Below are 23,143 nucleotides of genomic sequence, written 5' to 3' on the forward strand. Positions count from 1 at the left end.
ATATGTATCAACTAGTATGTGGGAGGATTACAGGATGTTTTTAATCCAAGCTGATTTGGCTATTGTGGAAAGCACAGTTTCCATGGAGATATCAGAGCTTGAGAAATGTGAACTCACCTTTTCTTGGTCCCCTTTTCTGGTTCTCTTCATAATCTCCTCAATTCTCTGCAAGTCGAAGAAAAACAGGGAGATTCACGTGAACAATTTCTGGCAAATTACACCCTGCAGACATGCTCAATGTAAAACAAGTTATAAAATGGTTGGACTGCCTTTACGTTCAAGTGTTGGTATACAGGGAGTGGATGCAGGTGCTATTTTCACTGAGCGTGCATACTGAATATGTATGATGAACAGGTTACTGAAACATCCAGTCAACGTATGCAGTGTGTGATCAAGCATGCATGATGTGATGGTGATTCTCCACCCACCTTCTTCCTCTCCATGCGTTCCTTATGGTTCTGGGCCATTACCCTCTCCCTCTCAATGCGGACCTTCTCTGCATCAATTGCAGCCTGTGCTTCCGCCTCTTCACGCTGCGATTGGACAAACAGGTGGTCAATCACAAGCAACCAATCAAACAATAAAATGACACCAACACTGTCAATGTGTGTCCCTACCTCTTTCTGTAGCTCAGCCTGTCTCCCGGCCTCCTCAGCCTCCAGTCTCTCTCGGTCTGCCTCCGCCATGAGAGCGTCCTCCTCCTCCTTTTTCTTCCTCTCCTCCGCCAGCCTCCTCTCCTCCTCCAGGCGTTTCAACCGTGCCTCCTCGGCCAAGCGTTTCTCCTCCTCCTTCCTCAGCCTGTAGATAGGATAGGAAAGGTCAATGCCCCCCCGAATGAGGGAGAGACCCCCAGAAAGATGGAGAGACCACCTGAAAGTGTTCTAGCAGCATGCCTCCTTACTTCTCCTCCTCCTCTCTCAGTACTCGGAGTGCCTCTTCTCTCTCCTTCTTCTCCCGCGCCAGACGGCGGTTCTCAGCAAGGATCATGGCGGCCTCGGCTGCAGAGTTGGTGCCCGCCATGGACTTCTCTGAGAGACCGATAGGAGCCACACAGGAGGTTAGTAAATGTATTGTTTCATTAAAGGAAAAATCCACCTAAAACCATTGKTTTAATTTACAGTGTTAAATAACACTAATATGTGAGAACAATATTTTTTGTGAACAAATGTTTCATTTTGGCATTATAATGGAGGCTGGTAGCAACAAGGAAAATTGTTGTGGAAATCTATTGCAGCTCAAGTCTACTACAAAATCCACAATGCAATGTTCTCTCTATGGGCTGGCTGGCTATCTAGCTAGGTAGCTAGCTAGCAAACGTAGCTAGCTAGCAAACGTAGCTACAAAAGATCTGTCTCCTACTGCAGAATAAGTCAGTGAGGGCCTTCAGCGCACACAATCCATTAATCCTCTCCTTAACTTTCTCCTAATGAGTTCTACAGTAATAGTACAGGACTCACACCAGAAGGGGGTACTAGACCTCTAGGGCTAACAGGATGTAACGACAGCTGGTTCACAGAGCATTTACAGCTCCACACTAAGCTGCTGCTGGGGCTGCCATGTCCCTTTCCCTTGGCCACTAACACACCGTGTTGAAACAGCTATGAAGCCATAGATCAGGGTTCCCCAACTGGCAGCCCGTGGGTTTTTATTTTTTATTTGGCCCTCTATGTTGGACATTTGTATATTTGTTTTAATACCAGGAAATCAGGTCCAAGTTAATTTAATTTTGSAAATCTGTTCAAGTATTTCCACGTATAACAGAGATCATATACATACATATTATATCCGTTTGGGCATCTTGCGGTCAATTTGCAGTCTACAAATCATTTATAATTATGTTCTGGCCCCCGATCCATCCACTCAACAACAAAAAATATGCCCGCAGCTGAATCTAGTTGATGATCACTGCCATAAATCATTTAGATACATCCGGATAGAGGACACAGCAGAGGCTGATGCTCTTTATGGGAACTCAGTAATACAATACAGGGTTTCCAACGCACTGCCTCAGAGGCTTACAGTATAGGCCCCTTCTCTCCTTATTCGAAGAAAGTGAGTCTCAGAAGACAGATTGTCAGCGTTGGTTCTTGCTTAATCTGAGCTCGGCAAAGTCCTTACTCAAGTGAGATTTCAGCCTTATGTCATGACTGTGGTACTAACAGATGGAAATAGCTAACTCAGCTCAGAGAGAAAGGCCATCTCAGTGAGATTGTAGGTTCTCTTTGCTCACCGTCCTTGTCTTTGGTCTTACTAGAGGATGTGGGAGTAGGAGTCGGTGTTGAGCTGGTCTGGGGGGGCTCTGGGGACTGGGGGGCCACAGCCTGGATGGGACACAGGTCCTTTGGCTTGGAGTCTTTCTTCCGCAGGGTGGGGGGGCCGGTCGGGGTGAGGGCCGGTCTCTGGATGGGTGGTGGCTTGGCCGAGGTGGGCTGAGGGGATGGAGGCTTGGCCGAGCTGGGCTGAGGGGACGGGGGGCGATGTTTGGTACCTCCGGGTGACGGGGGACGGTTACGGAGGCTTTGCCTGTAGAGGGGAGACAAGATTTGACAGTTTTATCAATTATCCAACAAATCGAAACAATTTCAATAGTACACAATTAAACAAGAAACATCTAATATTGTTTAATATTCAATATTGTTAACACATTTTCTGGGGGAAAGATGTGATGTCTTACTTTGCTGCACTGGGGGAGGGGGTTCTCTTGCTGGCGGGGAGGGTGGCAGGGGAGGGCGAGCGGTGGCGTCCCGCGATGTTGGAGGGCGAGGCGGGGCGCTTCCCTCCGGGCGACGAGAACTGTTTCTCCTTCTGTCGTTCCACAAAGAGAGACAATTCAGTCCATTACGTCATCCGGCTAGGGTATCCTTAAAATAACACGTTGGATTAACACTAGAACAGCAACCCTTCATGAGAATACAGTGAACCAGTAGAAGTGGATCGATAACATGGAGTGACCAGATAGCACCTGATCCATGACACAGTCTCCCCATGTGGTCTCAGTGTCCCCCCTACTGCAGCACACAGCAGGTTTTAAATAACGTCACAGCACTGACCATCACCATGAAGGTTACCATGTGGGCATGTCTGATTCAAATAAATCCATTTATAAAAAGCCCGTACCACGAGAGGGGTATGCTGACGGGCACAGCAAGGACACCCCACACCTGGTAACACAGAGGGTCACAGACAGTAAACTGACATGCATGCCAAACTTAGGTGTGTGTGTACAGCTGTATAACTATTTAAAATCAGGGTTTATCTGAACACTGCTTAGTAAAAGAGCAGGGTGAATTTAGTTCTAAAAACTGTTTGCTTCTAGTGGGGTAGAAATTAGAGGTCGACCGAATAAATCGGAATGGCCGATTAATTAGGGCCGATTTCAAGATTTCATAACAATCGGTAATCTGCATTTTTGGACGCCGATTATATTGCAATCCACGATGAGACTGCGTGGCAGGCTGACCACCTGTTATGAGAGTGCAGGTAGCGAGGAGCCATGGTAWGTTGCTAGCTAGCAATAAACGTATTTTATTTAAAAAACTATCAATCTTGACATAATCCCTAGTTAACTACACATGGTTGATGATATTACTAGTTTAACTAGCTTGTCCTGCGTTGCATATAATCAATGCGGTGCCTGAAATTGTGTCACTTCTCTTGCGTTCAGTGTAAGCAGAGTCAGGGTATATGCAGCAGAGTCAGGGTATATGCAGCAGAGTCAGGGTATATGCAGCAGAGTCAGGGTATATGCTGCAGAGTCAGGGTATATGCTGCAGAGTCAGGGTATATGCAGCAGAGTCAGGGTATATGCTGCAGAAGTCAGGGTATATGCTGCAGAGTCAGGGTATATGCTGCAGAGTCAGGGTATATGCTGCAGAGTCAGGGTATATGCTGCAGAGTCAGGGTATATGCAGCAGTTTGGGTCGCCTGGCTCGCTGCGAACTGTGTGAAGACCATTTCTTCCTAACAAAGACTGGAATTAATTTGCCAGAATTGTACATAATTATGACATAACATTGAAGGTTGTGCAATGTAACAGCAATATTTAGACTTAGGGTTGCAACCCGTTCTATAAATACGGAACGGTTCCGTATTTCACTGAAAGAATATACTTTTTGTTTTCGAAATGATAGTTTCCGGATTTGACCATATTAAATGACCAAAGGTTCGTATTTCTGTGTTTACAATATTATAATTAAGTCTATGATTTGATATATCAGTCTGACTGAGCGGTGGTAGGCAGCAGCATGCTCGTAAGCATTCATTCAAACAGCACTTTCCTGCGTTTGCGAGCAGCTCTTCGCAATGCTGGAAGCACAGCGCTGTTTAGGACTTCAAGCCTATCAACTCCCCAGATTAGGCTGGCAATACTAAAGTACCTATAAGAACATACAATAGTCAAAGGTATATGAAATACAAATGGTGTAGAGAGAAATAGTCCTATAATAACTACAAACTCTTAACTAAACTGGGAATATTGAAGACTCATGTTAAAATGAACCACCAGCTTTCGTGTTCTCATGTTCTGAGCAAGGAACTTAAATGTTACCTTTTTTACATAACACATATTGCACTTACACTTTCGTTCTCTTATTATTTAAACCAAATTGAACATGTTTCATTATCTATTTGAGACCAAATGTATTTTATTTATGCATTAAATTAAGTTAAAATAAAAGTTCATTGAGTATTGTTGTAATTGTCATTATTACAAATATATATATTATACATATAATAATTCCAACAAGAACAAAACATTTAATATATATATATATATATTTTTTAAAGAAAAGTAATAAAAAAAAATATATATATATTTTTTTTTTTATTATTTATTATTATTTTTTTTTATTTTTTTAATCGGCCGATTAATCAGTGTCGGCTTTTTTGGGTCCTCCAATAATCGTTATCGGCGTTGAAAAATCCTAATTGGTCAACCACTAGTAGAAATAGCTTTCAAAGCATTCACAAAGCACACTAGACAAAGTGCATGCCATGTATGATCATTCTACTGTGAGGAGAGGAGTTGTGAGGAGATCAAAATCAAATTCATATAGCCCTTCTTACATCAGCTGATATCTCAAAGTGCTGTACAGAATCCCAGCCTAAAACCCCAAACAGCAAGCAATGCAGGTGTAGAAGCACAGTGGCTAGGAAAAACTCCCTAGAAAGGCCAAAACCTAGGAAGAAACCTAGAGAGGAACCAGGCTATGAGGGGTGGCCAGTCCTCTTCTGGCTGTGCCGGGTGGAGATTATAACAGAACATGGCCAAGATGTTCAAATGTTCATAATGACCAGCATGGTCAAATAATAAAAATCACAGTAGTTGTCGAGGGTGCAGCAAGTCAGCACCTCAGGAGAAAATGTCAGTTGGCTTTTCATAGCCGATCATTAAGAGTATCTCTACCGCTCCTGCGGTCTCTAGAGAGTTGAAAACAGCAGGTCTGGGACAGGTAGCACGTCCGGTGAACAGGTCAGGGTTCCATAGCCGCAGGCAGAACAGTTGAAACTGGACTGGACGAGAGGGATGGTTTTATATGAGGGAGTGCCGTCTCATCCACACACACAAAGAAACTGGCCTGTCTGCCCGCGTCATGTCTCCCTTTAATGTGCACTCTGGATAGCCCATACATTTTCACATACCCTAGCTCAGCACTGTCCTCTCAAGCCTTGGGGAGATACCTACCCATGAGTCTGTCTCTGCAATCTCTCCCTGACTATTTTTCCTTGAATAGGACACTCAAGGGTGCATCTCAACAGTCTAAAGTGGCTTCATCTCTTTATCTCCTCATTCATCCTTGCTGATCTGGAAACACAGACTAGGTCAAAACCAGATGGCCGGACTAGGTCAAAACCAGATGGCGGCTACCTACCAGGAATTTGCTTCCCCTGTCCAGTTAGTGGAGGAAAAGAGCCAAGGGGAAGAAGCCACCTCAGGCTATTGAGAGATAACATAATGGTGCCTGGAGGAGATGGCTGCCGTTTTACGGTCTCCTAACCAATTGTGCCATTGTGTGTTTTTTCACATTATTTGTTACGTATTTTGTACATAATGTTTCTGCCATCGTCTCTTATGACACGAAAAGAGCTTCTAGATATCAGGACAGCAATTACTCACCTCATACTGGACCAAGATGTTTTCTTTAACGAGTCGGACGCGAAGGATTTACTTCAGACACCCAACAAGGCCCAAATCCATGTGATTCGTATGAGAAAGAGACAGAGATATTGGGGACGTAGGTCGGGGTGCCTTGAAAGGATCCGGTGGCGAGTGGATAATCTGCCTCTACCATCAGTCCTATTAGTCAATGTACAATCATTGGATAACAAAATAGACGAGCTACAATCACGAATATCCTACCAACGGGACAAACTGTAATATCTTATGTTTCACCGAGTCGTGGCTAAACGACGACATGAATAATATACAGCTGGCAGGGTTTACGATGCATCTGCTAGATAGAACAACTGCCTCCGGTAAGACAAGGGGTGGAGGTCTGTGTATATTTGTAAACAACAGCTGGTGCACAAAATCTAAAAGTAAGGAAGTCTCAAGGTTTTGCTCACCTGAGGTAGAGTATCTCATGATAAGATGTAAACCACACTATTTACCTCGAGACCTTACATCTATATTTTTTGTACCTGTCTATTCACCACCACAACTCGATGCTGGCACTAAGACCGTACTCAATAAGCTGTATAAGGCCATAAGAAAACAGGAAAACTCATTGAGGCAGCACTCCTAGTGTGCAGGGACTTTAATGCAGAAAATAAATAAATAATCAGTTTTACCTCATTTCTATCAACATGTGCAACCAGAGGGGAAAAAATAAAATAATTCTAGACCACCTTTAGTCCACACACAGAGACGCAAACAAAAGCTCTCCCTCTCCCTCCATTTGGCAAATCTGACCATAATTCTATCCTCCTGATTCCTGTTTACAAGTGAAAACAAAKGCAGGAAGCACCAGTGACTCGGTCTATAAAAAAAGTGGTCAGATGAAGCAGATAAACTACAGGACTTTTTTGCTACTACCGACTGGAATATGTTCTGGGATTATTCCGATGGCATTGAGTACAGTCACTGGCTTCATCAATAAGTGCAACGATGACGTCATCCCTACAGTGACTGTACATACATTCCCCAACCAGAAGCCAAGGATTACAGGCAACATCCTCACTGAGCTAAAGGGGCAGAGCTGCCGCTTCCATGGAGCGTGATTCTAACCTGGATGCTTATAAGAAATCCCGTTATGCCCTTTGACGAACCATCTAACAGGCAAAGCGTCAATACAGGACTAACATTGAATCGTACTACACCGGCTACGACGCTCGTCGGATGTGGCAGGGCTTGCAAAGTATTACAGACTACAAAGAGAAGCACAGCCGCGAGCTGCCCAGTGACACAAGCCTACCAGATGAGCTAAACTTCTTCTATGCTCGCTCTAATGCAAGCAACACTGAAACATACATGAGAGCATCAGCTATTCTGGATGACCTGTGTGATCACGCTCTCCGCTGCCGATGTGAGCAAGACCTTTAAACAGGTCAACATTCACAAGGCCGTAGGGTCAGACATTACCAGGACGTGTATTCCAAGCATGCACTGACCAACTGGCAAGTGTCTTCACTGACATTTTCAACCTGTCCCTGACAGTCTAATACACCAACATGTTTCAAGCAGACCACCATAGTCCCTGTGCCCAAGAACACTAAGGTAACCTGCCTAAATGACTACCGACCCGTAGCACTCGCGTCTTTAGCCATGAAGTGCTTTGAAAGGCTGGTCATGGCTCACATTAACACCATTATCCTAGAAACCCTAAACCCACTTCAATTTGCATACTACCCCAACAGATCCACAGATGATGCAATCTCTATTGCACTCCACACTGCCTTTTCCCACCTGGAAAAAGGGAACACCTACATGAGAATGCTATTCATTGACTACAGCTCAGCGTTCAACACCATAGTGCCCTCAAAGCGCTTCACTAAGCTAAGGACACTGGGACTAAACACCTCCCTTGGTAACTGGATCCTGGACTTCCTGACGGGCCGCCCCCAGGTGGTAAGGGTAGGTAACAACATTTGCGACACTGATCCTCAACATTTGGGGCGTGCTCAGTCCCCTCCCGCACTCCCTGTTCACTCATGACTGCAAGGCCAGGCACGACTCCAACACAATCATTACGTTTTCCCGATGACAACAGTGAGACAGCCTATAGGGATGAGGTCAGAGACCTGGCCGTGTGGTGCCAGGATAACAACCTCTCCCTCAACGTGATCAAGACAAAGGAGATGATTGTCGACTACAGGAAAAGGAGGACCGAGCACATCCCCATTCTCATCGATGGGGCTGTAGTGGAGCAGGTTGAGATCTTCAAGTTCCTTGGTGTCCACAACACCAACAAACTAACATGGTCCAAGCACACCAAGACAGTTGTGAAGAGGGCACAAAAAACCTATTCCCCCTCAGGAGACTGAAAAGATTTGGCATGGGTCCTCAGATCCTCAAAAAGTTCTATAGCTGCACCATCGAGAGCATTCTGACTGGTTGCATCACTGCCTGGTATGGCAACTGCTCAGCCTCCGACCGCAAGGCACTACAGAGGGTACAGCTCAGTACATCACTGGGGGCAAGATTCCTGCCATCCAGGATCTCTATACCAGGCGGTGTCAGAGGAAGGCCCTAAAAATTGTCAAAGACTCCAGCCACCCTAGTCATAGAGTGTTCTCTCTGCTACCGCACAGCAAGCGGTACCGGAGCGCCACGTCTTGGTCCAAAAGGCTTCTTAACAGCTTCTACCCAAACCCTTAAGACCCCTAAACAGCTCAAAGGGCTACCCTCTTTTACACCACTGCTACTCTTACTATCTATGCATAGCCACTTTAATAACTCTACCTACTGTACATATTACCTCGACTAACCGGTGCCCCCGCACATTGACTCTGTACCGGTACCCCCTGTATATAGCCTTGCTACTGTTATTTTACTGCTGCTCTTTAATTATTTGTTATTTACATTATTATTATTTTTACTTAACACTTACTTTTCTTAAAACTGCATTGTTGGTTAAGGGCTTGTAAGTAAGCATTTCACTGTAAGGTCTATACCTGTTGTATTCGGCTCATGTGACAAATACAATTTGATTTGATAGGCCCAGGGTGTTGCCTGCTCCGTCTGTCTGTCCTGCTCTGCATGGCCTGAACCAGCCACAGCCAGCCACTCCAACTGTACTCAGCCTGTTGTGGGCTCCTTTGTCCGTCTGTCTGTGACAAAGGCGCTCCTTCATATCCATGGAGGACCATGGAGAAAGGACAGAGAGGGCGAGAGAGCCAGGCAGTGGAGGACACTGAACGAATCAAAGCTTGCCTCAGGCTGCATGGAGCATGTCTCGAGGCTAACATGACGCTGCTAATGCCCAATGAATCCACTTGGGGGCTAAAACACTTGAATGTAGTAGTGGCATCCTCGTCTTACTGAATTGTTTGGTAAACATCTCTAATGCAGCAACAGTGAAAAAAGCAATTCTCTAGTGAACAATGGTCTTCTCCCCAATGGACAATGAAGGTATTCAATTTAATTTAATCTGAGCGAAAACAGCTCAGTATCATGGATGCATAACCCACAGGGCTGCTTTGACTGGCAAATTATAGAGGATGTACGCATATAACTGAGTGACATTTGTATACTGGGGTTATTTTGTCCAACATCATTGCAGGTTTGGCGAGAGTGTTATCACCTTGTTCCTGTAACTTAATCCTGGTGTCCAAAGGGCTTCTGGGAAAGACAACCCACACACCTTTACATGATCTACATTTCCACTGTCTCCTTCATTCATTTTTGATGACCTGGGAGGGGACTGTACTTGCTAAGAACACAGAAACTACGCACGCATAGCTGACTGCTAAGTCGCTAAAATTGAAACAGTCGAGACAAGACCTAATCACATCCCATTAACAGTTTGTCATCATGCACATGAACACAATAGTTCTAAGATGTCTACGTATGCGCCTCTACTAATTCTGTCTTCAATTTGTTCATTCTATTAATGCTAATTCTGTGTCTTATAGATTCATGACGTCTCACCAGTGAGGGGTTCAGTTGGTCTGCCGAGGCCGAGGTGGGCAGGGTGGTGCTCTTCTGCCGGTCGATGCTGCGGCTGCGCACGGGTCCTCGCTGCATCAGGTGCAGGGGGCTGGGCGAGGCTGAACGAGGACACAGGTGACACTCTGGTAAAGGACACAGTCATCGCAGCACAGGGAAACCAGCCAATGGGAGCACGGGTAGAAGCAGCCGAGTTGGGTGAGCAAAGCAGAGGCATGGGGGAAAAAAAGAGAGCGATGGAGAGAAAGAGTAGAAAGAGAGGAAGACGATGGTTTGGGGGATAAGAGCACAAAACAACCTATTGTTAGATTATGGTAGCACACTGTTGGTTGTTGAAGCATTGGGGCTAAACTGGAAGTGGAAGGGCTGGAGAATGGAGCCAGAGAGAAGCAAGGACAGAGACTGGCATCCCCTGATTGGTGCCAAAGCTCCGGTGCTGCTCATAGCAAAACACATCGACACAACCCGGCAATGAGCACACCGCCACAGCAGACACTGAACACAGCGCACATACAACCCACCACCATCACAAAATCTTCACATCAAAGCAGAAAACGCTGGCAGCGCTCACAAACACACACATTAGTCTATAAAACACCCATAACCATCACAATCCAATAGCAACACTCAAGCACGCTGGAGTGCATTCATTTCTAGTATTCATTCATGGTGTTGGGTGGGGGAAAAATTGATAGTTACATGTCGGGATAAACATTTAGAGAGCGAGAGATATATAGCAATATTGTTTTTGACAATGTCACAATATTATTGCTCTACTGGCTGGACCTGCACCAAAACGCCAGTGTATATATATATATATATATTTGAGCCAATTTGTTTATCACTTTTATTTCCATGACTGATCAAAACTCGTTTTCATGGTTTTCTTGTCCCTCTGCAGCAGACATATGGTGAGCAAAATGTTTGGAATATCGAATCACAATACATCGTATCCTAAGTATTTTGATAATATGGTATCATGAGGTCCCTTGCAAAATTCCCATCCCTATTCCTTCATATTTTTTGTGTCATTTCAGGCTTTCTAGCATTTTCTGTTTTTTAGTTTTGGGGGCTTAGTCTAGTATGCCAATGCCACACAATATTATATCCAGCTTGAATCCAATCCAAAWAAAAAAAAAKAAAGTTGAATAGGACAAATCCTTCACAGAGAATTATGTACATCAGCTACAACCCTGCGTATTCCAGGAGCTAGCCCCTCTATAAGGGTGCTAATGAATAAGTCTTTCATACAGAGCCAGAGTAAACTGCTGGTCTGTGGTTTGAGACTCCGGTTCTTACTACCGTCTAGCAAGTCTCCAGCTCCCTGGGTTCATTGACCAGTTACCAGCACAAACACTCAATCTCTCAGGCAACCAGCTGCACGCTGCTCAGGGCCCACAAGAAAGTAGCTTAGTGCAAAGCCACCCAGCATGAACTCTGATTCCCAAGGCTCCTCAGACACTGAACCAGCTCCCAGACAAGACTCTACACACACCCCAACCAATTGTGTCTTAGCTGTTTTGTGTCTGAGCATGTGAGCAGGTCCTGCACCTGTATGTGTGGCGCCCATCTACATATGTATGCACAACCTTGTGATCTCAAGTGTACTTTTACTGGATAGCACATTCTGTTCAAGACATGTACCACTGAGCAAGCAGGACCCAATCAACAGTGATATAGCCTTTAGCCACCTTTGGACAACAAACCACGACAAAAACAAATTTACCAGAAAAGGGCCAGTTTTCTTCAAAAGGTTTTGCCTAGCCAGTAGCATGGGTCTGGGCTAGAGAGATATATGTCTATACAGCTAGGGACAGAGTAGGGACCTGGGCTAGAGAGATATGTCTATACAGCTAGGGACAGAGTAGGGACCTGGGCTAGAGCGATATATGTCTATACAGCTAGGGACAGAGTAGGGACCTGGGCTAGAGAGATATATGTCTATACAACATAGTAGGGCTCTGGGCTAGAGAGATATATGTTCTACACAGCTAGGGACATAGTAGGACCTGGCTAGAGAGATATATGTCTACACAGCTAGGGACATAGTAGGGACCTGGGCTAGAAGATATATGTCTACACAGCTAGGGACATAGTAGGACCTGGGCTAGAGAGATATATGTCTATACAGCTAGGGACAGAGTAGGACCTGGGCTAGAAGAGATATATGTCTATACAACATAGTAGGGCCTGGGCTAGAGAGATATGTCTACACAGCTAGGGACATAGTAGGGACCTGGGCTAGAAGAGTATATGTCTACACAGCTAGGGACATAGTAGGGACCTGGGCTAGAGAGAGATATGTCTATACAGCTAGGGACATAGTAGGGACCTGGGCTAGGAGAGGAATATAGTCTATACAGCTAGGGACATAGTAGGGACCTGGGCTAGAGAGATATATGTCTACACAGCTAGGGACATAGTAGGGACCTGGGCTAGAGAGATATGTCTATACAGCTAGGGACAGAGTAGGGACCTGGGCTAGAGAGAGATATGTCTATARAGCTAGGGACATAGTAGGGACCTGGGATGTGTGATTTATAGCTATTAACTGGTGATGTAATGGGGGCAGGGATTTAGATTGAGGTGGTATTATCTTATACTGTATCTAGTGATATAATGGAGGACAGCAGTTGGGTGGGTCCCTGTGTGTTGCTGGGTCCTCACTGTCTACAGGGGGTCTCCTCTGTGGGGGTTACCTGGGGCATCGCCTCCTTCGGCCGACAGGGCAGCGGTGCTCTTGCTCCTAGCTAGTGAGGCCTGGGTGGGGGTGAGAAGGCGACTGAGGAACCCTCCGTCCACGGGGCTTGCCAGGGGCATGCGAGCTACACGGCCGGAACATGGGTCAACACAAAGAAAGGGGCGGAAGGGGGGCGTGATTTGGGGGGGGTCACCATATGATTTCAACCAGTAACAGGAGAGAATCCACATAAGAAACCAAGGCTGTGTCTCAATACTCTTAAAGTGAGTCCTAGAGGAAACCTAGTCCTTTCACCCAGTGGGAATGAAGACAAGACCAGGAAAGAGTATTGGGACACAYACCCAGAGTGAGTGTCAAGAAACTGAAGAGTACTACAAATGAGGTCTAATCAAGGTGTGTTCCTGGTGCAGAGGGAATGCTGGGGGGTAAAAAGGGTATTAGTGAACTCAGCCCACAAACAAGAAAGGGGGTGTGCTATGGGGTGGATAGGACAGACAGGGAACATGGAGGTAAGGGCTCAAAGTATATGGTTTCTACTGTTCAGACTATAGCAGTGTTTTGTATTGGATCGAACAATGATTTAAAGTCTTACATTGAAATTGCCAAACCAAGATGGTAACTCTAGGCCCTGCCCACTACGCATTTGTAAAGTATTCAGACCCCGTGACTTTTTCCACATTTTGTTATGTTACAGCCTTTTTCTAAATTGATTAAATAAAACAATTTCCTAATGAATCTACACGCAATACCCCATAATGACAAAYCAAAAACAGTTTTGTAGATTTTTTTGTGCAAATGTGTAAAAAAYAAGAAGAAAAAGAAATAACTTAACGTAAGTATTCAGACCCTTTGCTATGAGACTCAAAAATGAGCTCAGGTGCAGCCTGTTTCCATTGATCATCCTTGCGATGTTTCTACAACTTGGTTGGAGTCCACTTGTGATAAATTCAATTGATTGGACATGATTTGGAAAGGCACACACCTGCCTATGGTCCCACAGTTGACAGTTCATGTCAGAGCAAAAACCAAGCCATGAGATTGAAGGAATTGTCCATAGAGCTCCGAGACAAGATTGTGTCGAGGCACAGATCTGGGGAAGGGTACCAAAAAATGTCAACAACATTGAAGGTCCCCAAGAACACAGTGGCCTCCAGAATTCTTAAATGGAAGAAGTTTGGAACCACCAAGACTCTTCTCCTCAGGGATGCAAACTGGTGAGGGCCCAAAAAGGCAATTTTTTTGTTGTTGCACCGAAACACGCAAAACATCCCTGCTAGGGGGAAATGCAGGCTTTAACTAATTAAACAACAAAGAATATGATCTACATGATCAGTCTCTGTGTAAAATAAAAAGTGGTTKATGTGAACCTAACTCACAGCTAAAACAAAAAGAAAGCAATCCAATGTTATTTTTGCCTAGACTTGACAGCAAATGACACTCAAGTCTTGAGGAAAAAACAATACACTAATATTGCAGTTAGCCATGACAGCCTTTATAATAGAATGCGTGTGACCACACACACACAATCACCTAAATATTGCACTTGTGATAAATAAATAAAAAGTAGAAACAGAATGAAACAAACAAACATTCTATTTTTGCTCCATTATAGTGGCCTCTATAGTAGACGTCGATCCAAATGCCAGCTGTTTTTCAGTTACAGCTCATGAAGTATGCTTCATCACCTTCTCACCCCCGTCTCCGTGGTCAGGCTTCTCKCCAACCTCTCCGTTATCGTTCAGCGGACGCGCTGCTGTAGCTGATAAACTGCCATTCCCCCAGCTCTTTCAGAACGCGCTGATGCTGTAACTAGCACATTGGTTGTCTCTTCTCTCTTCAGTCGCGTGCTGTATTCTGTTATGTGAACGATTGGCTGAGTCTTGMATACAGTCATTATTGCTCCAAACGCGCATCACTCGTTCCTTACAGCCATTAGTCACCCCAAAAAACTTCTCATCGGATCTACACGAATCACGTAGGTCACCTATTTTGGATTCAAAACGSTGAATTTCGCTGAAAGGTGAATAGTTGCATCCCTGCTTCCTAGAGCTGGCTGCCCGGCCAAACTGAGCAATCGGGTAGAAGGGCCTTGGTCAGGGAGGTGACTAAGAACCCGATGGTCACTGACAGAGCTCCAGAGTTCCTCTGTGGAGATGGGAGAATCTTCGAGAAGGACAACCATCTCTGCAGSCGCTCTAAAATCAGGCCTTTATGGTGGAAGAAAGCCACTCCTCAGTAAATGGCACATGACAGCCCGCTAGGAGTTTGCCAAAAGGCACCTAAAGACTCTGACCAAGAGAAACAAGATTCTCTGGTCTGATGAAACCAAGATTGAACTCTTTGGCCTGAATGCCAAGTGTCATGTCTGGAGGAAACCTGGCACCATCCCTACGGTGAAGCATGGTGGTGGCAGCAGCATGCTGTGGCGAGGTTTTTCAGCGGCAGGGACTGAGACTAGTCATCGAGGGAAAGATGAACGGAGCAAAGTAGAGAGTTCCTTGATGAAAACCTGCTCCAGAGTYCTCAGGACCTCAGACTGGGGCGAAGGTTCACCTTCCAACAGGACAACGACCCTAAGCCCACAGCCAAGACAATGCAGGACTGGATTCGGGACAAATCTCTGAATGTCCTTGAGTGGCCCAGCCAGAGCCCGGACTTGAACATCTCTGGAAAGACCTGAAAATAGCTGTGCAACGACACTCTACATCCAACCTGACAGAGCTTGAGAGGATATGCAGAGAAGAATGGGAGAAACTCCAAATACAGGTTTGCCAAGCTTGTAGTGTCATACCCAAGAAGACTTGAGGCTGTAATCACTGCCAAAGGTGCTTCAACAAAGTACTGCGTAAAGGGTCTGAATACTTATGTAAATGTGATATTTCAGTTACATTTTTAATACGTTTGCTAAAATCTTAAATCTGTTTTGTCATTAGGGGGTATTGTGCGTAGATTGATGATGGAAAATCAATTTTTGAATAAGGCTGTAACGTGGAATGTGGAAAAAGTCAAGGGGTCTGAATAGTTTCAGAATGCACTGTATGTGAATAGACAGTGGGGTACATATTAGCAGGAGACCTGGAGTCTGACAGTAGAAACCAAGAGCTCTTGATCTCACGAAATGAAGGATTACAGTTCCCCCTTGGTTCCTATGGAAGCCCAGTATCCCAGTAACAAAGGTCGATAAACAGAAATGTTAAAGTAATCGGCTGTTGCTCTATATTCCTGRTTGGCACTTTGGATAAAGGGATTTGCGTCGAGGCCTCCTTCAGGCTCCCTGACAGAGAGGGGACATCTGTGGTAGACACTCATGTTAGATGTAGAGTGGGCCAGCCTCTTAAAGCATGGAGCCAGCTGTGAAGCTCCAGARGGATTGGAGGTCAGGGTCGGCCAGGGAACGTGGTTAGGAACGGTTGGGGATGGGAGAGTTTTCCCTGTCTGGTTAGTGAAAGGATCCAGGTTAAGGACAGACATGGATGGCTCGTTGGGGGATTCCTCTCAGTATGGGAGATTCAAAGATTGAGTTGATAAACAAAAAAAGGCTAAAGGATGTTTAAACAGTTCATGGCGTCTCATATCACTGAGCAACTATTTGCCCTGTAAATGAGAATACTCTAAATACAGACACTTTTGAACACTGACCCAACATAGAGTATGTTGGATACAGTTGGGATATGGTTAACACATAGCCATACAGTAACATAAATACAGTATGTTAAATGCAGTGGGATATGGTTAACACATAGCCATACAGTAACAGAAATACAGTATGTTGGATACAGTGGGATATGGTTAACACATAGCCATACAGTAACAGAGATACAGTATGTTGGATACGTGGGATATGGTTAACACATAGCCATACAGTAACAGAAATACAGTATGTTGGATACAGTGGATATGGTAACACATAGCCATACAGTAACAGAATACAGTATGTTGGATATGGTTAACACACACAGCCATACGAGTAACAGAAATACAGTATGTTGGATGCACGTGGGATATGGTTAACACAGTACATACATAACAGAAATACAGTAGTTGGATACAGTGGGATATGGTAACACAGCCACTAGTACAGAAAGACAGTATGTTGGATACAGTGGCGATATGGTTAACACACGAGCCATACAGTAAACGATACGTTGATACAGGTGGCGATATGGTTACACAGACATTAGCCAATAACAGAGAATACAACACAGTGAAGTAGCGAGTAGCACCATCATTCGTCAACAAGGACGGTGTCAGTGGCCATAGTCAGGCTCTCTCGATAACCTAGGAGCTACAGTGGGATGGCACCGAGGACACAAGCGCGGTTGCACAGAGACCAGCCATGTGTCCAAATTCAATCGCTTGGACAAACGTCATCGCAGGCAAAACAAACTAACACAACGATGAGACAACAAACCAAAACGATTGTGTAGTTAGGAGCCATTTCCGGGGCTTATGCAGCGCAAAAGGAAATGAGAGAGGGTGGGAGGGGGGAGGTTAAGACAAGATTAGCTGGGAGTTAAACACAGCAGGCGAGCAACAATACAGGAGAGATCTGTAAGAGAAAGAGCAGGGTGAGTTAGTGACACGAGGCACCAGAGAGAACCCCTGGTAGAGACCAGGGACAGACAAAYGCACAMGAGTTCGGGGCAGTCGAGGGTGTYGTGTTGGCTGGAAAAGAGCACACCTATAGAGAGAGAGGAGGAAAGAGTGGAGGAAAGGAACGAAGGCCGGTTTGGAAGTTTTAAATCCCTAGCTTGCGGCATTTTACAATCACTGCACCAACAGTAGCCTGAACTGCCTAAACCTCCCTAGCTTGCACATACAAATCAGTACTAGGAGCTGAATATGAGTGAAGTGAATGAGCAGACAAATGTTGGAGGAGATGCGTGCTTGTTATTACAAAAGGAGGAGGCCCGAGTAATGCAGACAAGGACAAGAAAATATAAACTTGGTTCATGCTAGCCACCTTGGTCATCTGACGTCCCCTTATCGAGCTTGGAGGGGGTCGGCGTTCTGCCCCCCCCAGCGCGTGTCAGGGAGGAGCTTCTCTTCATCAGGGAGGGGCCTACAGACAGGAGAGTGGGGTTACAGCCTATCAAGGACAGAGGGGGCAGGAGCAATTTCCCACAAAAGGGCCTCACGAAACACATGGATTTCATTACGAGTAATTTTGTTCTCATTACAGTACAAATCAATATGCCTTGAATTCTACGTTAGTGGACTGTGTGGCAAAATGACACTATGACCATAATCTGATTACTTGCTCTCTCTCGATAGAGGGCTGCATGATGTCTAGCACCACGGTACTGTATGACGATAGCCTGCATCTGCCAACTATTCAGGCTTAAAGAAAATATTTGTTTCTCTAACAAGCAAAAAACGTCTAGACACGTAATACTCTCCAGATCAAATATGTTAATCTCTATAGGCACTCGTTTCCTGTGCGGAATGAGGGCGTTGTCAAAAGCTTCAGAGCCACATCAGGCAACGGTTGCTCAGACCTATCAAATGGAGTGTGGAGCATGAAGAGGATGGCTGAGTTGGGTGAGGATAGTGGTGTATGGGGGGGGCTTAATATGCACCTGTCTGTTCCACCTGAAGCTTTTGTCTGCCTTCCTTAGTGGGCTGAGTGTCTAGGTCGACTTTGTTGTTTCTAGGCAACCGGTTCAGTGACGAACTCCTCACACGAGCACCTGAGAGACAACGAGACACCCATGAAGCTGTGACACAGCCATCTCTCTTTAGAGTTGAAGTCGGAAGTTTACATACACTTAGGTTGGTGTCATTATAATTCGTTTTTCAACCACTCCACACATTTCTTGTTTACAAACTATAGTTTTGGCAAGTCGATTAGGACATCTACTTTGTGCATGACACAAGTAATTTTCCCAACAATTGTTTAAAGACAGATTATTTCACTTATAATTTACTGTATCACAATTCCAGTGGGTCAGAAGTTTACATACACTAAGTTGACTGAGCCTTTAAACAGCTTGGAAAATTCCAGAAAATGGTGTCATGAATTTAGAAGCTTCTGATAAGCTAATTGACATCATTTGAGTCAATTGGAGGTGTACCTGTGGATGTATTTCAATGCCTACCTTCAAACTCAGTGCCACTTTGCTTGACATCATGGGGAAATCAAAAGAAATCAGCCAAGACCTCAGAAAATAAATTGGAGACCTCCACAAGTCTGGTTAATCCTTGGGAGCAATTTCCAAATCCCTGGAGGTACCACGTTCATCTGTACAAACAATAGCACGCAAGTATAAACACCATGGGACCATGCAACTGTCGTACCGCTCAGGAAGGAGATGCGTTCTGTCTTCTYGAGATGAACGTACTATGGTGCGAAAAGTGCAAATCAATCACAGAACAACAGCAGAGGACCTTGTGAATATCCTGGAGGAAAAAGGTACAAAAGTATCTATATCCACAGTAAAACGAGTCCTATAATCAACATAACCTGAAAGGCCGCTCAGCAAGGAAGAAGCCACTGCTCCAAAACAGCCATAAAAAAAGCCAGACTACGGTTTGCAACTGCACATGGGGACAAAAGTCACAAGAAAGTGTACTCTAGGTCTTAGATGAAACAAAATATTTTTTTTTTTTCTTTTTATTTGTTTGAAATCGTGTGGCCATTAATGACCATTGTTATGTTTGGAGGAAAAAGGGGATTGCTTGCAAGCTGAAGAACACCATCCCCGTGAAACTATGGGGGGCACATATCATGTTGCTGGGGGTGCTTTGTTGCAAAAAGAATAAAGAGGGACTGGTGCACTTCACAAAATAGATGGGCATCATGAGGGAGGAAAATTATGTGGATATATTGAAGCAACATCCAGACATCAGTCAGGAAGTTTAAGCTTGGTCGCAAATGGGTACTTCCAAATGCGCAATGACCCCAAGCATACATCCAAAGTTGTGGCAAAATGGCTTAAGGACAACAACGTCAAGGTATTGGAGTGGCCATCACAAAGCCCTAACCTCAATCCTATAGAACATTTTGTGGCAGAACTGAAAAAAGCGTGTGCGAGCAAGGAGCCTACAAACCTGACAGTTACACCAGCTCTGTCAGGAGAATGGGCCAAAATTCCACCAACTTATGTGGGAAGCTTGGGATAGAGGCACCAGATAACCTTATGACCCAAGTTAAAACAATTTAAGCAATGGTTCCAATACTAATTGAGTGTACGAATCTTCTGACCACTGATTGATGGTAAAAAAGATAAAGCGAATAAATCATCTCACTATTATTCTGAACATTTCACATTATTAAAATAAAAGTGGTGAGTAAACTGACCTAAGAATTTTACTCGATTAAATTCAGGAATATGTGAAAAAACTGAGTTTACATGTATTTGGAATATCTAAGTGTATGTAAACTTCCGACTTCAACTGTACATGATTCCATATGTATTATTTCATAGTTTTGATGTCTTCACTATTATTCTACAATGTAGAAAACTGTAAAAAATAAAGAAAAACCTTGAATGAGTAGGTGTCCAAACTTGACTGGTACTGTATATATTGATGAGAACAAAAGTACTAGCAAATTGCAATAGCGGACGCTACCTAAATGCTAACAAGCACAAGAGAACATAAAGTAAATGCAAGGACAGACAACCCAGCCCAAATTAMAAACTATGTCAAAAGGCTACTCACAATTGATCCAGGAGGGGATTGATTGTCTCTGCTGTAACCCAGAAGTTTGACTTTGCAAGCTAGCCACCTATACCTAGCAAGTTAGCAAGCCAAATGCATAACTGGAGCCCTGAGCTGGAGAAAATGATTTAGCACTTTGAGAGTTATAACTATAATTTAAGATATTTAGGCGGAAAACAATAGTAGTGAATTTAAAGCGCAACGTGATCACCTCTCTTGTGCTGCTCAACAGTGGGCGTCACGTTAGAAAACGTCAGTTTGCTCCACGTGCTCTTTATAAACAAGCATACCATGTGACTGGCTCAATTGATTTTTTGTGAATAAAAATAAATAAATACATTAAAATAATAAATAGGGACAGTATTGAAAATCATACCACCGGTATTTCAAAATACCCCGGTATATTGTATATACGCTATAAGCCTAGATTGGACCCAGAATGATGATTCTTCTCAAAAGGTCAGAAACAGTGCAATTCCTTGTGAATCTAATCAGGATGAACTGCATTAGAATAAGAAAGGAAGGTACAGTACAATGACTACTGAAGAGGAGAGGAGAGAGAGAGAAGATCATAAACAGATTACTGATACTTTGGCACCCCTCCTTATGATTCTGAGACACTTCCCTGTGTCACAAAGTGCACTAAAAAGTGGAAGGGAGCACTAAATGGATGCAATGGAATCACAAGTTCATGCTGGGTTTGTCATTGGTTGAGATCAGAGACAGCGAGCCACAGCATTTGTTTACCAGTCTCTTAATGCTCCTCTGATCGGCTTGTCACTCAGTTCCTGGACATAGGAAGAAGAGGGTCAACAAGGTTGACAACAACTGTGACAGTGGCTGGGCATGAGGGTGGGTAGGGACTTACTTTTGTCAGGTGATTTGATGAGGGTGGCGGAGGAGGACAGGCGCTTGTTGATGCCAGAATCGGCCGGCTGTTTCAGGTTCATTGTGGAGGTAGAGCGCTTGTCAGCTAAGGGGAGGCAGGGACAGACAGACAGGGAGGGACGAGGGAGTTATACAGGAGGACCACTAGGAGACTGGGCGTGGGGGAGAGGAAAGAGGGAGATAGGGGGCAGGGGTCTTGCAGTGTCCGAATGTCCTGCCTGCAGCTAATATTCAACACTCATTTAGTGTCATGTCTATGGTATACTGCACTGGTGGGGCAATGTTTTATTGATCAATAGGGATGGGAATTGCCAGGGACCTCACAATACGATATTATCACGATAGTTCGGTGCTGATATGTATTGTGATTTTCACGATTCTAGATGTATTGTGATTAGATACTGTAATTTGATGTTCCAAAACATATTGCTTACTATGGCTACGTTTACACAGACAGCCCAATTCAGATTTTCTTTCTTCACTAATTGGCCGTTTGACCAATCAGAACAGCTCTGAAAAAGATCTGATGTGATCGGTCAAAAGACCAATTAGTAGAAAAAATGTCAGAATTGGGCTGCCTGTTTAAATGCAGCCTATATGTCTGCTGCAGAGACACAAGAGAGCATGAGTTTTTGATCAGCCATGGATATAAAAGTGAGGCACAACATGTTAGCTCACTATTTAAAAAGATGGAGAACAAGCCATAGGATGAAAAATAACAGTTTTGGCGCAGATACAGCCGACTCGCACTAGCTAATGCTACCTAGCAAAAAATATATAATTCGATACTAGAAGTCATAGGATTGAAATAATATTGCGATGTAACTGTACAGATTTTTCCCCKCATCACTATTGATCAATCTAAGGAAATTCTGAATATTGATGCATATTTTAGTGCCGACATTGCTTGGCAAATAGCATTACACCGGCATCTTTACTTCATACATTCTTTATACATGAACATCAAGGGCCAGACCAAAGCCATTCCAATTCTTAGCCAGGCACAGCAGTTAGTGGAAAGAATTGAAAATCCAGAAAATAACTGAATAGACACCACAGGTGAACAGTCAAGAGAACGTGGACATTAGTTGGCACATGCGTGAAACAGTCAACAGCAGTGCTGCTCAGAGAGCTCAGTGCCTCCATGTGACAGCTGACCTGGAAGTGCTAGAGTGAGTGAGAGTGAAAGAAGGAGAGGAAGTCCACAGGCTGCGTTTCCATTCAGCGAGCCCAAGGCATGTGGGACAGAAGCGACAGTAAAGTTCCCCTTACATGTTGATCTAAGGTCAGCCTTGCATTTCCCCTCCTGACGGTTCATTTTAGGATTGGGGGAGGGTAAGCTGATCCTAGATCTGTGCATACAAGCAACCTCAACCCATCCCTGGGAGAACAGGAAGATATTAGTGAGGGAGTGAGTGACTAAGAAAAGGGCTGGTGGTTAACATAACAGTGCCAGTCCATGCTACTGTACTGTAGGTATAGTACAGGTATCAACCAGCACCTTGAGTCCTGGGGGGCTTTTCTGGAGACGCGGGGGAGATAACTATAGCTACTGGAGAGGAGGCGCCTGCGTCAGYGTCTCCTGTGGGTGAGAAAGGGTCTCAGCAGGGAGAGGGCAGAAGAGACATGAACCCCCCCACATGGACAGAGTGGAAGAGGAACAGGGCTGACTGACAAACATCAATAGATTCACCTCTCTGACCATCAGAGCCCACAACACAGCTGCTGGGAAACAGGCTCACATCATAAGACTTGGATGAGGCTCTATGGGATCAGACCACAGAAAT

General features: G+C 44.6%; 1 protein-coding gene across 1 annotated transcript in view; it reads right to left on the bottom strand.

Annotated features, from left to right (window-relative positions):
* LOC111967426 (ensconsin) overlaps positions 1 to 23,143 on the bottom strand; it is a 49,739-nt gene that overhangs the window by 3,195 nt on the left and 23,401 nt on the right. Inside the window, exons 6-16 of the mRNA XM_023992432.2 lie at positions 22,858 to 22,938; positions 21,337 to 21,441; positions 18,386 to 18,496; positions 17,770 to 17,868; positions 10,088 to 10,206; positions 2,675 to 2,805; positions 2,231 to 2,523; positions 902 to 1,028; positions 618 to 798; positions 429 to 533; positions 118 to 165 (exon numbers count right to left, since the gene is read on the bottom strand). Coding sequence (XP_023848200.2) covers positions 118 to 165; positions 429 to 533; positions 618 to 798; positions 902 to 1,028; positions 2,231 to 2,523; positions 2,675 to 2,805; positions 10,088 to 10,206; positions 17,770 to 17,868; positions 18,386 to 18,496; positions 21,337 to 21,441; positions 22,858 to 22,938 — 1,400 coding nt within the window. The remainder of the gene's footprint in view (positions 1 to 117; positions 166 to 428; positions 534 to 617; positions 799 to 901; positions 1,029 to 2,230; positions 2,524 to 2,674; positions 2,806 to 10,087; positions 10,207 to 17,769; positions 17,869 to 18,385; positions 18,497 to 21,336; positions 21,442 to 22,857; positions 22,939 to 23,143) is intronic.

This window comes from Salvelinus sp. IW2-2015, linkage group LG8 (genome assembly GCF_002910315.2).
Source record: "Salvelinus sp. IW2-2015 linkage group LG8, ASM291031v2, whole genome shotgun sequence".
Lineage (NCBI taxonomy): Eukaryota > Metazoa > Chordata > Actinopteri > Salmoniformes > Salmonidae > Salvelinus > Salvelinus sp. IW2-2015.